This window comes from Lynx rufus, unplaced genomic scaffold (genome assembly GCF_022079265.1).
Source record: "Lynx rufus isolate CCGP_SWC_20201006 ecotype Redwood Valley unplaced genomic scaffold, mLynRuf1.p SCAF_6, whole genome shotgun sequence".
NCBI lineage: Eukaryota > Metazoa > Chordata > Mammalia > Carnivora > Felidae > Lynx > Lynx rufus.
The window spans coordinates 113,863,427-113,882,973 of record NW_025814878.1 but is presented as its reverse complement, the minus strand read 5'-3'; the positions used below and the strand labels follow the sequence as shown (position 1 = coordinate 113,882,973).

Here is a 19,547-nt window from a genome sequence, read left to right as displayed (position 1 = left end):
CTCGCGGGGAATAAAAATGTGCCCCATAGGATTAATGAGGTTAAGACTAACAGGAAATTTAAAGCTTGTTTTTCAGAGACCTGTCTCTCCCTAATCAGCTATTATTTCTTTACAGATCCCACTAACAAACCCACTAGCTGTGTCCATAGAGGGCTGGACTGACATAAATGAAGGTCACTTATACGGTTCCAGCCTGAGAACAAGCAATGCCCTGCGTTCTGTCCCTGAGATAATAAGCCCAAGATCCCATCCAGTGTATACCGGCTTTCAGAGCATGTGCATAACCCCTCTTGTCCTACAGATGACCTCCTGACATCAGGGGCCAAATTTTGCTTCATTGTAATGTTACATCTCCACCCCAAAGTGAACATGGGATGTATGTTACATGTACGTGTGCTCAGTGCACATGCTCCATCTTTCCTCATGAATACAAATGAGTTTACCTGCTGTTTGCATCGATATGTATGTAATCCCAACCCCTAAGATTATAAAAATTTATTCTACTCTGACTTGAAGGAGGCAGATTTGAGCCAGTCTCTTCTGTCTCCTCCTTTTGCTGCCTCTCAAGCCATTTCCTTGCTGCATACTGGACGTCTCAGTGCTTGGCTTTGCTACGCGTCAGGCAGATGAACTTGGGTTCAGCTATACTATTTGCAGTTGCTTATGTTTAAATCAATTTTCAATTAATTAAAGTTGTAAATTTACAAACAGATTTTCTTTAAGTTTTTAAGTTTAACTTGCATAACTTGGATGTTCTATTTAGAAATCTTGTAATTTTTGTATAAAAATAAAAGCAATAACTTGTTCCTTGATTAATGTTCAATTAGCCCATGGGCTTGACATATTAAATTTGCTTGAACATTACTCTTGCCACTTACAAAGCCAGCTAATTAAATTCTCTTACATATTTAAACTACATTTATAAATTTAATATACTGGATTTTTTCAAGCAACTCAAATTCCTCATAGGGCAAATTTACAAGTCAAACAAGAAAAAACCTTAAGCATGTAAATGACTCTCATAAGCCTAATAATTCAAGCTTCTAAATGTAGCAAATCAAGTTATCTTAAAGATTTCAATACTGTTTACAAACATAATCAAATTACTGATACCTTTCAGCTTCAAATTACAAGTCTAAGATAAATTACATAATTCAATTTGAAATCACAAGACTAATCTATCAGATTCTCTAACATGCCAACTTCTTTTAAATATTATACACATATTAAAAACACACACAGACTATCTCAGTCTTGAAAAATCTTTTTCCTGACCTTACACAAATGAAGTAACATTATGGACTTACTTTACTTTTTTTTTTTATTTAAAAAAAATTTTTGTTAATGTTTATTTCTGAGACAGAGAGAGACAGAGCATGAGTGGGGGGGGGCGGGCAGCGAGGGAGGGGGACACAGAATCCGAAGCAGGCTCCAGGCTCTAAGCTGTCAGCACAGAGCCCGACGCAGGGTTCAAACTCACAGACTGCGAGATCATGACCTGAGCTGAAGCAGCCGCTCAACCGACTGAGCCACCCAGGCGCCCCTGGACTTACTTTTAGTCATTTCTATTTTCCTCCTGGAGGTGGTGGTAGAATAAAATGTTTTCTGTTCATATTTTTCTTGCCATAATTCTACAATCATCTTATTGATTTTTCCCTATAACTAAAGAAAAGTCTGATAATTGTCCTTCTAAATGTAAAACTTGGTTTAAACAAAACTAATAAATGTATTAATTTATATTATTTATCTATGCAAAGTAACAAAAATAACACTTATGTTAGAGTGAATGATGCAACTAACCATTACTTTATACCATCCTGTTCTTCCTTTAGTATACTTTTTTTTTCTTCATCTGTAAAATGGGAATAGTAATTTCTGTCTTAGAGAGCTATACAGCCAAACGAGACATCTGTCATAAGTATAATAACTCAACACATGTTCATTTCCTCCTTTCTCCTTTTTTGCCACTACAGCATTTCCCGAAAACTCAGATTAATGTGGAGAAATCCCAGGGTCTCTCTTTCTTCTAAGTGTAATGGGTAGGGGGCATATCTAGGAGGCGTTTTGTGAGACGGAAGAAAAACGACTTTCTCTGGAGAGGAATCCCTCTCCTCACTCTGATCCCTCCACTGTCCACAATGGGGTTTTGAGATGATTTAATGTTTTAAAAAATAGAAATAGGGGTGCCTGGCTGGCTCAGTTGGTGGAGCAGTGACTCTTGATCTTGGGGTTGTGGGTTTGAGCCCCACGTTGGGCATAGAGATATCTTTTAAAAAATGGAAATAATGTGGATACGGTATTTATATCTTTGTTTAAAGGATGTGTTAAGGATTCTAAGTCCATATGAAGACAGTCTCTTCTATTACACTACATGTTATACTATACACTATATTACATGTCACTATATAAGGGGGGGGCGGGGAGGAGGGATTGCCCCACACCCTCACTAGGGTAGCACTTTGCTCTGAACCTACACAGAACTCTTCTCTCACACAACCCAGCAGCATTGTTACTCAGGCTCCTAGAAACCTCGTTCTTTTTCAGTAAACACGGGAACCCATATCTCTAAGCCCAACCCAGAGCTTCCCTTGCACTCTGATTCACAACACCCCCAATTCAGAGATGCCGGACGGTGCCAAATTCACCCCATCTTTCCCTGGTGTGGTCCACCTGAGAATTTTACCAAGAAAATGATCCCATTCTAGAGGAAGCCTCACTGCCTGCCAGAAATGAATTGGAGAAGTTGCTCTCAGTAAAGTCAGAAGTCAGGTGAGAAAGGGGTCAGATCCAAACATGAGAAGGTTGGTGAGTGCAGCCTGTGTGGGGCCAATCATCACAGAAGTCTGAATGTTGCGAAGTAGTTTCACTCTGTGATGTGATGAAGCAGGCAACTTTGAAGAACTGTCTTCCTGCTGTGTTCTTAGACAAAGCTGGGAAAAGTTGAAGCATTAGGCACCAGGAATGATTCCAAGATTGCAAAGCAAGAGTTGAGATAAGTGGAGCAGAGAGTTTTTCTGATTTGCATGTTGATTTCAACAATGGACGCCTACTCAAATGTTACTCTGCAGATGTCACTTGCACACCTTCATGCTCTCCCCTCCATTTGGTTGCCAAATCCCATACTCCAGGTGGAGGGAGATTCTGTGGCTTTAGCCCCTTCAGCTATTAAGTGACTTTCTCAGAAAAGTCTGTTTTCTGCTCATATTAGTTCATCACCTGACCTTGGTCTTGTGAGGCTGCCCCTCTACTGGATCATTCATACAGTTTGCTGGGGATCTGCTACCTGTCCTATGCTCAATAGGCCAGATCACTGCTTTTTGTTCCCTTATTATCCGGTGGGCTGAATTTCCCCTCCCCCACATCTTTAATATGCCATAGTCTGGTGTTTACCTTTTTAACATGTCCAGCAATTGGTGAACATGCCCCAGAAGCTGGGTTTGCTGGTTTTCTGGTTCCTGACCTTTGGACACTTCCAGCAATCTTTGGTAACCATTCCATCTCTCCCTGTCAGGCACGCGCGCGCGCGCGCGCGCACACACACACACACACAGGATTAGAGATTGAATTAAATCCATATTTTACAAGAGTCTTTGATCGGGGCCTTTACATCTGAGGTGGGTACAACTGGAGCAGGATATGGTGGTGGTTTTATTTTAATTAATGAATTAATTTTAATTTATTTCAAAGCTATTCAGATGGTTAGGTCATAAAAACTTATTCAGTTCACTGAGTGGTTTGGGCAAAGGAAGGATTTTGTCTGGATGGACACCTAGTGACCTGAAATAAACTTTTTTCAGACGAGGTAAACTAGCAGACACATGAAGGTAAACTGTGGGGTGGGGCGGGGAGGCAGGGAGATGCTGGGTACAAGGCAAGGTGGATTTCATACCCACACCGCACAACTGAGCAGACGACACCCAAACACGCTTCTCTCCCGGGGCTGGACTGCCCCAAATCACTGGCTCCAAAGACTCAGGAATCTAGACCTCTTTGATGGAAACGAAGCTACGATTTCAGAAGAACCACCATTTTGAGAATTTAACTTCCTTAATACCTGCGGAATCCATCTGCTCCCCTGCACCCCCATAAACCCCTGCCTTATCCTATGCCTCCCAACTTCTCACGCCTTCCTTTCGGCAACCCCGGAACGCACTTAGATTTCGGTTTTGCAAACTTCATTCTGGCGGAATAAAGGGTAGAGTGGAGGGGACCAGGGTAGACTCCAGCCAAACGTTTTGGGGCTCCTCATGCCTTACAGGATAGAGTTCCAACTCCTTCCTTACAGGGGCAGAGACCGCCACAGCTCGCGCCACTGCCAGCCCGCCCGCCTTCTTCCAACGAAAGTCTTCCAGCGGTTCTCAAAACCCAGTGGGGAGGTGCGCCCGGGGGCCCCGCCCACCAGAGGGCACGCTGGCGTGCTCGGTGCGGCGACGGCCATCTTGAATTCGGGCAGCCCGCCCGCCTCCACGGTCTTCTGAGCCCTGGGGCGGTGGTGCGGCGGCTGCGCGCGGGGGTTAGAGGGGAAGGATATACCCCCTCCCCGCTGACCCCTTGGCGGGCCTGTGCTGCAGACCAACGGCCCCGTTCCCCACCGGGTCGGCTTCTACGTAAAACTTCGAGCCAGTACCCTGGTGGCAAGTGCCAGCTCCCGCCCATTCTACCTGGTGACTCTGGGCAGGTACCTCAGTTTCCTTTATATAACTGTAAAGTTGGGAGTTTAAAGCCCCAGCCCCACCTCCCAATCCCCCAGGTCACCAGCTATAAAACCTACTGATTGGGCGTGGATGATAAATTCTCCGCATAAGGCTTGGCTCGTAGTATGTGTTCGGTGTAGGTTGTCTGTGAACTTTCCCTGCAGATTGCAGGCTGCTTTGTAGCCACCACCCTTCCAGCTGCAGGGGGGCGGGATATCCAAGGGTGCAGTCTGTACTTGGACTGTTTGAAGACCAAGTCCAAAGGGAGAGGGGATTGGCAAGACCCCCTCAGGGAGTGCAAGTGAAGCCCCTAAATCCTTTAGGACTTGCACGTGACCATTTTGGAAAGGTGTCAGAAACACAGACCAGGGTGCCCAGGACTGGAAAGACTTTGGAACATTTGAACGCCCCCGTGCTTGTTATTTTTATCACTCCTAGCTGCCTTTTCCCATAGGGACTCCTATGTAGCACAAAATTCCTGGAATCAAAAGCCCTGTGTGTGCTGGTTGTGGGGGACATGGGGAAGAGAGGACTGGGACACTGTGTCCCAGGCAGAGCCAGGTGTGGGGGTGAAGGACTTTTTGGGCCAGCATGGATGGAGGAGGCCCCGGGGAGAGAGGCATTCAAAGCAAGCCTAAGGTGGCCTCTAGGAGTCCCCAGGCATGTGCAGAGGCTCTACCAGCCAGAGCCCAGCAACTTGAGTCTCCCAACTTCCTAAAGGGTGGGAAACTTGCCTGGGACACAAAGAGATTAGAAGTGCCTGGAGAAGGGGCTAGGAAAGGTGGGGAGGGGCCTAGGCCTTGTAGGGGGCTGGGGCCTGGGAAAACCACACCCAGCCCTCTACTGGATTCTGGAGGCCTAATATGAGCTTTTATCCAGTAATAAACCAGGTAAATGCGAGGCTCGCCCAGGCTCCCCCAATCCAGCCTGGCGGAGGGACGGGTAGCAGAGGATATAAAAATTACCAAATGGGAATCAGAGATTGCAGTTTATTTCAGACACACTCAGAAGGTGGGGGCTGGCCAGTGGGTTCCGTCTGCATCCCCTCCCTGCATTTGGCTTAATCTACCCCCAAACCCCTAGACTGTGCAAGATAGACAAGGCATTCCCACCCCACCCACAGGAGGGGCTTAGGCAGGTGAGGAGTGTGGAGAATGGGGGGTCAGGGGGGTGTAGAGTTCAAGTATTCACAGTTTCCCCATCCACACCCCCAGATTACACTGTGCCCAGGCCGTGAGGGAAGATCCCAACCCCAGGGTTCCTAGTGGCATTAACAGCTCTTTTCTCAGAAACCTCAAGACGAGTTCCTTACCCCCTTTCCCTGACAATAACAAACCAGTCCTAAATTCTGTAGTCTGGGCAAGGAGGGAACCTCGGCACTCCACTTACCCAAGACCCCTCCTCCTTCCTTATTTGGAGTGATGGGAGCAGGGTGGGCTTCACTTGTAGTGAATAGGTTGGGTTTAAGTGGTAATAGATGAGGGGAAGGGAGAGAACTGAGGATCTTGGGAGGGGGGCTTGGGGGCTGCTGATGAGGTTCTGACAGCTCTGGTCTGCACCCCCAACTCCATCTCTACCCCACACTGAGGCCCAGAATCCCTGAGAGTCCACTGCAACGGTGATATGGGGTGGGGGGGAGTGGAGCAGCGGGAGAGCTTAGGAAGGGCCAGGGCTGGGCTCCAGGCCCAGCAATCAAGCTCTGACCTTCTAGAACACCTAGCTGAATCCTGGGGAACACAGGGTAGTCTACTAACTCCCACACCCAGACTTCCTGGCATGGGGAGTGGTGGGAATGGGTGGGGGGAGGGTCCTTCCAAGGGTATTACATAAAGATATAACCATTAAAAATTTTGAGGGGAGAGTGACTCTTAGCCTCTTGCTTCCCCAAATTGTGAATCTCCCCAGTGCCCAATAGATAGGGCTGAGGGTGTCCCAGAGAGCTGAGGAAGAAGGCTATAGCCCCTCTCTGACAGGATGGGGCCCAGAGAGGGGGCCCATTAGCACCATGCAATGTTGGGGCACCCCTGGCAGCCTAACTGACCCCCATGCAGGGGCTCTCCCAAAGCTGGAGTGTCCACTTGCTAAAGCTTCTGTATTCTTGAGGGGGGACCCCTGTAGAGAAGGGGGGGATGGGAGACGGCTTGGCTGAAGCCCAGGCAGGGGTCTCAGCTAGGACCCCAAAGGGCCCCTCTGGGAGTCATGATTTGAAGAATCTTCGTACCACAAACTGGCCCAACAGAACCACAGACAGAACTATCAGCACGTTCACGATGGGGCCATTTCCCAAGTTCAGGGCTGCCACCTGCCAAGAGAGAGATAGAGGGGCTGACGGCACGTACAGGCACTCCAGGGCTGGGGTGGGGCTGGGAGAGAGGCAGCCCCAGCAGCAGGGAGGAGGCTGCCAACGCTTGGGCACTTACCCAGCCGCCCCTCTGCGCAATCCACCGGGCAATGCAGTGACGCAGCATGACGTCGACCACCAGTTTGGTCACCTGGCCCAGGAAGCCGGTCAGGCCGTGCTGGTAGATGTGTAGAGCCAGGCGGTAGCCAAAGCCCAGGAGAGCCACCACTCGGCCCCAGTTGATGCCGCTCTCAAATAGACTGCAGGTAGAGTATTGATATTGTCAGTGGAGACCCCCAGAGGGCCCTTCAGCCTGCTTCTCCTCTCCCACCGTCCGGTGGCAACCCACCCCGCTCCCAGCTGGAAAGCAAAATGGCTTAGCTGTGACTCAAGGTGGCAGAGGTTGCCCCAGCCTGGCCTCAGTTTGGGAAGAACCTGCATCTCTGTGAAAGGAGGAAACTCAGAGGGCGTCTGAGCGGGGTGCTGCCGCCAGGTTGTGGCCCCAGCGCCGCAAGTGCAGAGGGGCAGAGAGCAGGGAAGGCAGAGCAAGCGGACGGAAGCAGCAGGGAGATTACCTGTGGGTGTTGCTGCTGGCCTGGCAGCCCGAGAGACAGCAGAGAGAAAAGGACAAAGAGGAGGTTAGGACAGGACCTGGAATCAGAGTGGAGTGGGGAAGGCCTCGAAGGACAGGGGCAGGATGTTTCAGCTCTGGGCGCTAATCCTCGATCAGTCGCCTCCTCCTACCTTCACCCCAGCTTCAGTCACCTCGACGCTGACTCCTAACCCAGACGTAACAGCAGATGACACCTTTAAGTCCGGACACTGTTCTAAACGTCTTTCCTCTATTTTACAGACGTGGGGACTGAGGGCTATAGATTCACAAAGCCGGTAAGTGGCAAAGCTGAGATTTGACCCAGGCATGTGGGCTCTCTAGCCACACCAGATGGCCTTTCGGACACCACACTGTAGCAAAGGGAAGCCATTTCTAGGGCATTAGCAATCTGACCATTTTTGGTATGAAATATGGTTCCAGATCAGAAGGCCAGCTGTGTCTCAGCTGGGCTGGGGAGCTCTGGGGACATCCCTACTCCGGCATCTCTATAGTCCTGATCTATCTGGTCCAGTCCCGAGTGCCCAAGCTCACAAGAGCTGTGAGCTTATATACCAAAGAGGAGCAGTCTGGGGCCCAGAGAGAGAAAGACAGGGCCCGAGGCCATGTGTGAGTCAACAGCAGACAAGGGGTGGTGCACATGTCTCTCGACACTGACAGAGAAGCGTGTATCTCCCATCCCACGGGCAGGGCACAGTGCGGGGGTGACAGCGCAGCACAGAGGCCGGGGCCAGGGCTACCTCGAGGCAATCTTGGTGAAAAGTTCATAGGCGTTCTCTGCTGTGGGTTGCAGGCGCTGCAGCATGGCCTGGAACTCTGAATCGTAGCGCTGGTTGATGTTGTCCCCAATGATGGCGAGCTGCCGACCCACCTGCCCCATGGTGCTGGAGAACAGGAGGCAGGTAGGTGAGCAGGCAGAGGGCGGGCAGGGCTGGGGCCTGGACTCGGGGAGAGGGGGTTCTGCCCAAGATGCCCCTGGCCTTGTGGACCCCTCCTTGGAAGTTCCTGGCCGTGTTCTCAGACATGAGGGCAGAGCGCAGGATCACGGGACAGGCATATTCTATAAAGGGTCCAAGATCCCCGATCGGTGGGGGGGGGGGGGGGGCGGGGGGAGCCCCAAATAAAAAGGGCCTCCCCAGTTCCCAGGACCTGCACAGCAGCCCCATGTGAGCCTCCGCCTCCCTGAAGATACCCCCGTGGGCCCAGAGGGCCATTGCTCACCTGCTAGGTTCTAGGGGCAAGGTGACTATTTCTGGGTCAGTAGGCGCAGCTGCCCCCTCAGCCTCCTGCTCCTGCTGATAACGGTGAAAAACATAGCTGCGGAAAACCTCCTCGGTGTCCCGGGCTACCTGCTCCTCTGAGGATCAAAGCCAGGAGTCAGGGAGGAAGGGCTGGACGGCCCCATGCTTTGTGGATGGGTCTTTCTTCCTCAAGGCCTCGGCTGTCCTCACCCGTGAACAGAAGTGTCCCTACTCCAGCCCTTAGTTAACAACTAGTGCTTATCGCGTATAGGATATTTTTCTAGCACGTTTCACTGAAGCCTCATAATAGCCTTGTGAAGCAGACGAACACCCCAGTTTACAGGTGGGGAGCTGAGGCACGGGGTGTTTACATAACTTGTACAAGGTCACACAGTCAAGAATGAGCAGTGGAGCCAGGACATAATCCCAGGCATGTGGGCCCCTGAGTTTTAGTGTGTACAGGCTGGGTAGCCCTTATGGCTCGGGGAATGTGGGAAACAAAATTTAGAATTGCAGCTTTGGGTCCAGAAGAGTTACATAGGGACACAGTGACATACAGGGGACTGAACCCAAAGCCCAGGGAGCAGTCTGTAGTGGGCTGGGAATCGCAGCCCTTTGATGGTCCCCTTGGAAAAGGGAAGAAAGGCAGCCATCTTACTTCCTCCCCAAAGTCATAACAATCGCTTTCACCAGTCAGCAGGGCTGCCGGGGTGATAAGCGTAGGAACTTCCTTCTTTCTCCTACTGTAGGAATAGAATAGCCACGCCCCACTCTTCATTCTTCTCCTCACCCCCTCCTGCCTCTCTTCCTGGAGATGGCATGGTGCCCACCTCACGCTCACTCCCAGGCCTCTCCTAGCCTCTGCCCCCCACCCCCAGGCCCAGACTCCTCCCCACTTCCAGGGCTTAACCTGGACCGCACTGCAGCTTCTGAGGTCACCTGCACACACCGGCACTGGGTGGGGAGATGCTTTCTGCTTTACCCAAGGTGAGTGAATGGGGGCAGGAGAGCCTGCCTGTAAGTCTGGCCTGGCCCTGTCCACTCCTGCTCTCTCCATCCTCTCAGACAGCCCTGGTGGCTGTGGGATGGGGGAGGAGGACAGAAAGACCCTTACCAGAAGTAGCAGACGGGGCAGTCTCTTCACACTCCTGCCTGGGAGGACCTGGGCCTTGCCCGGATGCCATTTCTCAGGTCCCAGTGGAGGGCAGCGCTATCCTGTGGGGACGGGTGAGAGACAGCAGAAATGGGGACGGGCAGGGGCTGTTGATGAGGGGGAGGGTCCCCCACTCCCCCAAAAGACCCCTCCATCCTAGCTCCAGCCAAGTCTCATTTCACCACCCTGGGTCCCTGTGGAGTCTGTCGGCAGAATCAGAACTTACTGAGCATTTCACTAGCAAGAGAGGGCGAGAAAGGCAAGGCAGTCAGGATTTGTTCCTAGGGTCCTGGACCCCGCAGCCAGGGCCCTGGGGAGGGGTGGTTGGAGTAGTGCCCTCCTGGGTCTCAAGTCCTCTTTCACCTCGCTCCTGGGTAAATGAGGCTGGTTGCAGAGGCTGGGGTTCCTTCTGCTGCTCCTGGGGCCTCCTGCACCCTCCCTAGCACACCCTTACCACAGGATTACCACCTTCTAGCCAATGACCCATGAAACTTATGCCCGGAGGTCCCACTTCCCCTTGGCTGGTCAGAGCACCCCTGTTTTCCAACTCAGGCCTGTTAGCTACGAACACTTCCTGAGCACCTATGGTATACTTCTACTGCTCCCCCAGGGGTGTCAGACACTGAAAATGCACATTAACCCAGCAAGGTAAGCATCATCATGCCCCTTTTACAGGTGGGAAAAGTGAGGCACCAAGAAGTTGGGGCCCGAGGCCACATAGCCACTCAGGGAGTCAGGGTGGTAATCTGAATTTCCATGAGTTCATACGCTCAATACTCACATAAGATTTACTTTCCAGTTTGTGGACCTCAGAGGGTACCCTTTCAAGACAAGATCACCTGTTTACATCCTACCTTGGCTCTTCCCATTCCTGCCTTGCCGTGAGCTGAGGAAGTCTTCTCCACAGCTCTCCCACCCCGCCCCCCACCTGACATATGTATCCCCACCACATACCTGCTGTCCTGTCCCTGGCCCCAGTTTTCCTCTTTGCTCAATCCTGGCCACAGCCCTGATCTGCTCTGTGAACCCTCAACAGAGGGAGTATTTCCTGGACGTGAGCTGTTTCACTTTCAATTCTCACCCCTTCATACCCACCCCAAAGCTGCCTCCATCACTCTTTGGGGGAAGTGGCCTTCCTCCTACCTCGGGGGAAGGCCCGGTCCCACCCTGGGCTGAGCACAGCCACGGCCTCCTCCCAGGGAGGACCTGACTACCCTCCCCCCCCCCCCCCCCCCCCGCCCCAGTCCTCCTGCCTCTCAGGCCTGGGGCCATTTTCGAAAGTGCCCCAAGGCAAGAGCTCTCCGGAAGGTGTGGAGGAAGGCTCTCCACCCCTCCACTTACTGGGGGCAGGGATAGGGAGAAGCCCGACCCTCCCTTCCTCTGTCCCTGGGCGCCAGCTTGAAACAGATCTTTGCCTGGCACACCCCCATCCCTGCTCCTTCCGGAAGATGCCGTTCCCTCTCCCCTGGTCCCTGAACGAAACCTGGAACCCCCAAGACAGCAGGGGGGTTGCTGATTGCACCACCAACTCTCTCTGCCACTACCCCAGGGGCTCACTGCTGGGGAGTAGGTGAAACATCAGAATGGCCCCCAGGGCCAGAGGCCTATGCTGACCTGGGCCTACCCTTGCCCTCATCCAAGTGGCCTGACTTCCTGGTAAGGGGAGTCCATTGCTCTCTACTTGCTGGGCTTAGAATATTCCCCAGGGGGAGATGCCTGGTTGGGCTGCAGACCCAGTCTAGGGCTCCTAGGGCAGCAGGAAGCACCAGGAAAGTTCTCTCCCTGACCTTGACCTTGGCTCCGATCTCCACTCCCACCCCCCACCCCACCCCGCCCCAGACTGCTAAAGGACCTGGTTCTTTGGCACCCGATTTCTTTGACAGGAAGGGCAATGGGGGAGCTGTCTGAGGGGAAGCCAGAGGGAGCCCCGGCTGGATCAGGCCCCGAGCAGACATTGGCGGAGCTGCCCAGGCAAGTCTCCAGGCCTCCCTGTCCCCACCTGGCTGCCTGCAGGCTCCTTGTACCCCCTGGGCCTGGGGCTGCCGAAAGCCGGGAGGATGGGCAAGACCCTCCCACCTTACCTGCCAGGACCCTCGCCCAGGCCTGGGATGGCTCACAGGGCCAAGGCCAGAGATCCTGAGGGGCCAGCGGCTGCTCCTGGGGGTCGGGTGCCCAGGCCCAGCTTCCTGGAACAGGCGTCAGTACAGTCCCGATGTCTGGACGCGGCTTCTGCTTGCCCCAGCTTGGCCCTAGGGACCCGCGAGGCTGCCCGGATCCTAGACGTGCCGGCTCTTCCCGGCTCCAATTAGCTCCCTCTAGAGGAAGTCGCTGTGTGGCCGCCGGATGCTGATGAAGGGCCTATAGCCTGCGGGTCGGTCTGGGCTCGTCCGCAGAGGAGGTGCTCCACCCTTTACACTTGGCCCCGGCCGGGTGGCAAGGCTCCCCTTCTCCCACTTCTGATTTCCAGTCCCGGTCTTTGATCTTTACCCTCTTTCATGAATCAATACCAATAAAAAAGGCAGGATGGCTTAAGCACCACAGTGTGCCTTGCACTTTAGTTACCATTCTCTCATTGAATCTTCTTTTTTTTTTTAAACAGTATGGTACTAGCTTTATTAATTTATTTGGGGGGGGGCGTGCACGCGCGCATGTGCACACACACACACACACACTCACACGCAAGCAGGGGAGAGGCAGAGGGTGAAGGAGAGAAAGAATCTTAAGCAGGCTGCACACTCAGCGTGGAGCCCAATGTGGGGCTGCATCTCACTACTGTGAGATCACGACCTGAACCGAAATCAAGAGTTGGATGCCTAACCCATCAGGCCACTCAGGTGCTCTTACTGAATCTTTTCAATAACTCTTGGAAGTAGACGCTGTCCACTGCACCCGTTTTACAGACGAACAAACTGAGGCTCAGTGAGTGGGCTTAAGGAACTCGCAGGGTCACTAAGCTGGGTTTATAATCAAGTCTATAGGTGTCGTGGGAAATAATAATACTAACTTGAGATTCAACGTGCAATTAAGACGGGCGCACAGGCACCCTGGTGGTCTCTAGAGATTTGAAATCCTAAAGGTGACAGGCAGATAAACAGAGATGAAAACAGGGGTGTCTGGGTACCACCTGAGGATGTGCAAGTGGATGCTGAGAGGCAAGAAAAGAGGGAGGATAGACACTATCTGGCTGTGAGGAGTGGATTTGAAAGACAAGCCAGGTGGAGAGAGTTGTGTGCAGAGGCCCCAAAAGCCCCTGCCCCATTCCCAGTCCAAGGACCCCCAGCTTCCTCTGCCTGCTCCCCACCCCCATGCCTTCTGGAGCCTCATTAGCCACCTCATTAGCCTCCAGTCTGCCTTCCTGTACCTTTTGCCCCTGCCTCATCGACCTCCTGCCCTCTCTGCCCCCAGCGAATCCCCTCTACCATGTCTTCCTCCCTGGCTCCCCATCACTCCCCTGCCCCCCCCCCCGCCACCCCCGGCCTTTGCCTTCTAGAACTCTTGGAAGTTTCCAACTGGAAGTTTTAATTTGAAAACTCCTCCTGTTCTTAAGCAGTTGGTGGGGTGGCTGTGACGGCCCCACCCTTCGAGTCAGGGTCTCTCTCGGGATGGAGGCCCCAGCTCCAAACCGTCAATCCCGAATTTTGGGCCGCTCCTCCATGTTCCGCTTTTTCCGTAGCCTGGTGGGGAACAAGGGCAGCCCAAAGAGCTCTGACAAGACCCCGATAGGGAGTCGGACATGCTCCTTGCGAGAGCAAGCCGCCACCCCATTGGTGATGAACCGCCATGGAGGGGTGGGGAGGAAGGAGCCAAAGCCATCCACCACACTACCCTACATGCTGTCTGTGGCCTTGCCACGGCAGGACCCCTTGGGGCTAGGGATGGGGGACACAGGGGCCCAGACCCCTACCCCCACGGAAGTCCTGAGGGTGGGGGCCCAGGATGTAGAGGTGAAGCCTGTCCTGCCCAGGAGAAGCCAGGAGGTGCTGGGCAACCTGTCTGGGAAAGAGGAAACGGAAGAAGAGAAGGAGGAGGAGGTAGGGGAGGCCTCCGGGGATACAGAGACCTCAGACAGGTGAGGGACTGGGCTGTGGATGGCGGGCGGGAGCCTGGGATGGGGGTACTGGGGCAAGGATATGGGAGGACCCCAATTGAGGAAGGCCCGGGAATGTGGGTCTTCAGATGGGTAGAGGACTGGAATAAGGCACGGGGGTTGATGGAGGGACAGATGTATCAAGGATGGGAAGGAGCCTGGGAGTGAGAGTATTGGGCGGGGGGCAGAGATGGGGTGGGTCTTCCCACAAGTCAGGGGATGTGGGTGGAGGTGCCAAAGATAGAAGAAAGACAGGCTGGGACTGGGACGAGAGAGTGCCAAGGTGAGCCAGGCCACCATGGCTTCCCAGCTCCTTCCTGGTCCTCACTCCACCCTGCCTTCCCTCCCCACTCTCTCCCTCCTCATTCCCACTCCCGTGTGGACCTGGCACCACTCCCTGTAAGAAAAGGGCCCACCTCCCCCTCTGCTCCCCACCTTCCTCCTCACTCTACCTTCAAGGGAAGATAGCCCCCTGTACGATGAGGACCCCAAAAGGCCCAGCAGGGAACTGTTGGAGGCAGGAGGGTGGAGGGGGCTGAGCAGGGCCTATAGGAGGGCCCTTGGGGACTTTGGGGGGTTTAGGGAGCCTTTGCCACATGTCTGGGCTCCACCTGCTACCCCCATCTGACTATGCTTTGGGATCAGGGGCCACTTTGCCCAAGCTTTGGAGTTGGAGCAAGGATGCCTGCAGAGGGCCATGGGGCCACTGGAGGTCAGCCCCGAGACCTTCACCAAGGAGGAGGAGGAGAAGGAGTGTCTGCTTGACGGTGAGTGTGGTGGCCACAGGTGTCAGGCCAGTGCCAGAAATAGATCCTGTTCCTCAGACTCCTCAGGGGTGTGGGGCCTGGAAGGACACAGGATAGTCTGAGGGAATGCTGAGGGCAGGCTGCATGGATCAGAGTCCATTCCATTCCCCTATGCCAAGTCGTGTGATAGTGGCAAGTTGCTCCCCGCTTCTGTGTCTCAGTTTCCTCATCTGAAAGGAATGAGACCATAACAGTATCTATCTCAGAGGGCAGTTGCAAGGAGTCAATGAAATGTCCTTTGCAAAGTGCCGGGTACTGTGCTGAGCACATAGTAGGTGTTTGCTAAAGAAAATGAGGGAACCTCCCCCCCACTTCAGCCTGCTCAGTGCCCTTGCCCTCCTCGGCCTGGGCCTGGGCTGCCCCTTGTTCCTGTCAGCCTGTCAGTGACACTGCACCTTCATAGGAGACCTCAGGCTGGCCTCTTCGAAGGTGGGGACAACTCCTTGGAACCGCCGCCTCCTCACCTTGTACAAGCAGCTTCAGAAATCAGCCGTGGCCAAGGTCTGTAGAACCAGGCTGGGGCAGTGGGGAGTGGGTGAAGCCTGGTTGGGGCTCCTCCTCGCATTTGGCTGGGCCCCAGGATTTGGGGCTTGGGCAGACCCCTCTTAACCTGGTGGGTTCCCTCCTGCTTTTTGTTTTATCTGGGGGTGGGGCTGCACGCTTGGGTCCCTGTCATCCTCACCTGCTCAGTGGCCCGGCATGCCCTCAGTTTCCTCTCAAGGAAGGCTTGCCTGATGAGGAGAAAGGCAAGGAAGAGGAAATGGAGGAAGAGGACAGCTCATTCAAGGTCTGTGTCCCAGGCATTGTCACCCTGCAGTCACCGCTGCATAAGACTTTTAGGTCAACAGATACAGTGGGTAAGTGTGGCGCCCAACCTGTCCTCCTCAGGCCAAGGGGGCTCCACTCTGGCCCTGACTCATAGGTGTGATACCAGTTCCTACCACCAGGTGGTACCAGAGGACCTAAGATGACCACTGGAGAAGGGGTTGCAGGGGGACCAGTGGGTGGCTCAGCAGGAGCTGCAGGCTAGGTCTAGCTAGAGTCCTCCTTTCTCAAGGTTTGGGGGGGCAGTGAGGTGGGGATTGTGACTACGGCTTGCGCTCCAGAAGCATCACCCACTCCCAACCCAGAATTCTAACTTGTTCAGTGGGCATCTCCATCCCCGATTTTCCCATCACACCCTGCTGTTGACGGTGCCCCAGCACTACCCAGACATTGTGAGCAGATGACTCAGTGGTAGCGATATGACATGATAACATCACATGATCATTGTTGACATTCACATAGCCATTACTATGGGCCAGACCCCCTTCTGAGCACTTTTCGTGAAATGCTACTTCGCAACTCTGAGGTAGGTCCTATTATAATCTCTACTTCGTCGTGAGGAAACTGAGACACAGAGAGGTTAAGTAACTTGTCCAAGGTCACACAGTAGTAGGTGGCAGAGCTGGGATTTGAACCTAGGCAGTTTGGGTAGTTCCAGATCCTTGCTCTTGAGTCTGTGGCTGGTGGAGAGTGGAGGCATATGTCTGCCCCTTGCACGCTCTCCCCAGGAGGGGAAGAAACTCACACTCATGCAGGTGGGAGGGAGCGCTTGGCAAGTGAGTTTGCTGGCAAAGTCAGGGAGGTGGGCGGGTAGTATCTGGCTGGTTCCAGGTAATGGAAAACATAAGGGCTGGGGCTGGGGGTGACCAGGGACTGCACATGGCTGGGATGAGGTCTGGAGAGCCGGAGCCACCTGCCTGTCCCATGCCCATCTCTCTGACTCTCAGGTTTCGTGGAGTCGGAGTTAAAGAAGCTTTTGGTAGTACAACGGGAGTCCCGCCTCTGGAAGATGGGCAGTCATGAGGGCCGGGAGCTGCTGACCCAGCCAGAGATCACCCTGGAGGAGGCAGGCATTGTGGACGGCCAGGTAGGCCTGGCCTGTCTCGACCACCACCCCCTGCGTGAAGGCACTAGAGAGAGCGGGGCCTCCCACTCCATCGGCTCCTGGCCCTGACTCCAGCCTCCCACTCTCTGGGTAGGGAAGGCACAATCCCTTCTTGGTGGTGGTATTTCTGAGTAGGACCTTGAAGCCCTGTGCATACACACACTTCTCCATCAGTCTCTCTGTCTCTCACTTGACCCAGCGTCCCAAAATCCATTAAAATTAAAAAAATAAATTTTAATGTTTATTCATTTTTTGAGAGAGAGACAGACAGACAGATAGAGTGCCAGCGAGGGAGGGGTGGAGAGAGAGAGGAAGACACAGAATCCAAAGCAGGCTCCGGGTCTGAGCTGTCAGCACAGAGTCTGACAGGGGGCTTGAACTCACAAACCATGAGACCATGACCTGAGCCAAAGCTGGACGCTTAACCCGACTGAGCCACCTAGGTGCCCCCACTAAAAAAAATTTTTTTAATGTTTATTTATTTTTGAGAGAGAAAAGAGAAAGAGTATAAGCAGGGGAGGGGTAGAGAGAGAGGGAGGCACAGAATCCAAAACAGGCTCCAGGCTCCGAGCTATCAGCACAGAGCCCGACACAGGGCTTAAATCCACAAACCATGAGATTATGCTTGAGATGAAGTTGGACACTTAACTGACTGAGCCACCCAGGCACCCCTAAAAGTCCATTTTTTTTTAAGTCTTAACTTTGCCATTCACTTGCTGTGTGGCCTTGGGCAAGTCTCTTCCCCTCTCTGGGCCTCAGTTTCCTCATCTGTACGATGAGGCGTTTTGTCTAGGTGGCTTTAGGTCTTCCTTGTACATCTGTAATTCACATAATGTTGCTTTTATTATATTGCTTTCTCTCCCATTCACACCCACACTTACTCCCACAAACACACATATAGGTTACCTGTCTGTGTCACACCAAGGACCACCCACTGCCCACCTTCCTTGACACTGGCCTTCGAGGTCAGGCCTGTCCCAGACTCTCTTGAGCGCACATGGATGAATCTGTTGTGAGAAAAATGTGTCCGTGTCCTTTTTGAATTAATTTTCATTCATTCATCAACCCGTTCTTTCATTCGGTGGACATAGGCCCCTGACGGTCTGTGTCGTTTACTTTTGTGGGAAAGTAAAGGAAAGAGAGTCAGGCTCAGAGGCCAAAGCCTTTAGCTGAAGCCCTGCTCCGGCACTGACTTGCTCTGTGACTTTGAATGCAGGCTTTGGCTTCCTGTAAGGAAGGGGACACTGGTGGAAGGATCAGACAAGATGGAGAGGGGCTGCCTGCCAGCCGCCAAGGGCACTCCAGTGTTAGGGATATGACTTACCCCCTTGGGGGAATGAATACCAGAAGCGCATGCCCACCAGGCACTGAGGGGCAGCCCTCTCACTGTCCTAAGCCCGCATGCCTGAGTTACAGGAGCCCCTGTGTGCTGTGGGGAACAAGGCCGTGCACCTCACCCTAAAGTACACAGCTGGTCAGCTCTGCCAGGGGCTCTTGCTTTCGCCTTTTCACACTAAAGGGATCTCATCACCCTTCCGGCCCCCTTCTCCTCCCTCTCCCTTCCAGAACCACCCCTGAGCCAGGGGCCACAGTCCAGGGGGTAGCCTGAGCAGAATTGGGGGGCCCTAGGGAGTTTCTGGGTGGTGGCAAGTTGGGTCCCAGCTCAGTCCTCACTTTGGGGACAGAGCTGCCCCAGGAATATCTTCCTCCTGTGGGTGTTTCAAGGGTCCTATCCTCATCACCATCCCCCACTCTCTCCTTATCTGTCCTCAGGGACACCAAGCCGAGGGGGAAGGAAGCCGCCCCCCAGCCTTTTGGGAATGCTGGGGACCTAGGGGAGGGGCGCTGAGGCAGCTGAAGCACCACCCTAGGCTGGAGGGAAGGGTGCAGCCCCCCCTTGGTGTGGTGTCCAGGACAGAGGTGAGGGAAGGGAGAGGTTCGCTGGGGTGCCTGACTTCTGGGATTCCAAGGATCCCCCCCAAGTTGGAGGGAGAAGGGTCCCTCATTCAGTGGGAGGGAGGTGGCTCAGGGCTGGTGGACTGGGGGCCAGCTGGGCGAATATGAGGGAGGGCCTGGCATGGCCTCAGGGTGCTTATCTCTGGGGATATGAAGGAATATTCTGGGGATACAGAGCAGGAAGGGAGAGCCCAAAGATGCTGAGGCACCTTTTTTCACCCACTTCTGCCCCCTAGCACCTGCTCCTGGAGGAGATGGACGAGATGGGAAACTGGCCTCCAGAGTGAAGCTGGTGCTGGCCCTGAGTCTGCCCTGCTCCCAGATCCCTTCAACCCGAATAGAGCTTTAGCCTCCCTCTTCTGAGGGCACATCCAAGGAGCCCCTGGGGCCAAGGGGTCTTGATATAAATGGAATCCATGTGTCTGCAGGGTGGGCCTGCCCAGCAGAATGTTCCTACCCATCAGACTCAGGCCTGTGATAGTAATAAAACCCACTTTGACTTTTTGGCTTCCTTAGCTATGTGTGGAACCCTCCCCCCCCCCCCCGCCACCTCATCCTCAAGCTAGGAGCAAGCTCACAAGCTCAAGGCTATCCAGGGTCTCAGTCTAGTCCCCAGTGTGGCAGCCGCAACTGCAGAGTCCTGGGTTCCAGTGGAGGGGCCCCAGTGGGGCATCTGAGCTGGAGGGCAAGAGGTTTGGTGCATCTGCCCTGGGGGTGGGGAAGGACTGG

At 53.6% G+C, this 19,547-nt stretch overlaps 2 protein-coding genes across 8 annotated transcripts; one reads left to right on the top strand and one right to left on the bottom strand.

Annotated features, from left to right (window-relative positions):
- Positions 1–5,669: 5,669 nt before the first annotated feature.
- BAK1 (BCL2 antagonist/killer 1) lies at positions 5,670–12,341 on the bottom strand. Of its 2 annotated transcripts, none has more exons than XM_047101783.1 (6): positions 12,121–12,341; positions 10,001–10,101; positions 8,867–9,002; positions 8,386–8,529; positions 7,115–7,295; positions 5,670–6,996 (listed from the first exon to the last, which is right to left on the bottom strand). In XM_047101783.1, the coding sequence occupies exons 2-6, from the start codon at positions 10,068–10,070 to the stop codon at positions 6,892–6,894; spliced, it is 636 nt and encodes a 211-aa protein (XP_046957739.1). In that variant the 5' UTR covers positions 10,071–10,101; positions 12,121–12,341; the 3' UTR covers positions 5,670–6,891. The 2 variants fall into 2 exon arrangements, with proteins under 2 accessions (XP_046957739.1, XP_046957740.1); XM_047101784.1 differs by lacking the exon at positions 12,121–12,341 and adding an exon at positions 10,994–11,237.
- LOC124528272 (gametogenetin-binding protein 1-like) lies at positions 9,758–19,325 on the top strand. Of its 6 annotated transcripts, XM_047101782.1 has the most exons (9): positions 9,758–9,873; positions 10,650–10,687; positions 14,004–14,108; positions 14,772–14,893; positions 15,336–15,433; positions 15,642–15,789; positions 16,705–16,844; positions 18,636–18,782; positions 19,055–19,325. In XM_047101782.1, exons 1-9 carry the CDS (start codon positions 9,853–9,855, stop codon positions 19,103–19,105), a joined length of 870 nt encoding a protein of 289 aa, XP_046957738.1. In that variant the 5' UTR covers positions 9,758–9,852; the 3' UTR covers positions 19,106–19,325. The 6 variants fall into 6 exon arrangements, with proteins under 6 accessions (XP_046957738.1, XP_046957733.1, XP_046957735.1 ...); XM_047101777.1 differs by lacking the exons at positions 9,758–9,873; positions 10,650–10,687 and having other exon boundaries at positions 12,783–14,108; XM_047101779.1 differs by lacking the exons at positions 9,758–9,873; positions 10,650–10,687; positions 18,636–18,782 and having other exon boundaries at positions 12,783–14,108.
- Positions 19,326–19,547: the final 222 nt, after the last annotated feature.

What these genes read in the sequence shown, in the direction of transcription:
- LOC124528272 (XM_047101777.1), top strand. Translation starts at nt 13,642, where the DNA reads ATGGAGGCCCCAGCTCCAAACCGTCAATCCCGAATTTTGGGCCGCTCC. An exon ending in AGAAATCAGCCGTGGCCAAG is followed by an intron (nt 15,434 to 15,641) that starts GTCTGTAGAACC and finishes GCATGCCCTCAG; the next exon opens with TTTCCTCTCAAGGAAGGCTT. An exon ending in GTGTGGTGTCCAGGACAGAG is followed by an intron (nt 18,783 to 19,054) that starts GTGAGGGAAGGG and finishes TCTGCCCCCTAG; the next exon opens with CACCTGCTCCTGGAGGAGAT.
- BAK1 (XM_047101783.1), bottom strand. Translation starts at nt 10,070, where the DNA reads ATGGCATCCGGGCAAGGCCCAGGTCCTCCCAGGCAGGAGTGTGAAGAG. An exon ending in TTGCCCCTAGAACCTAGCAG is followed by an intron (nt 8,530 to 8,866) that starts GTGAGCAATGGC and finishes CCTGTTCTCCAG; the next exon opens with CACCATGGGGCAGGTGGGTC. An exon ending in TTGCGCAGAGGGGCGGCTGG is followed by an intron (nt 6,997 to 7,114) that starts GTAAGTGCCCAA and finishes CTCTCTTGGCAG; the next exon opens with GTGGCAGCCCTGAACTTGGG.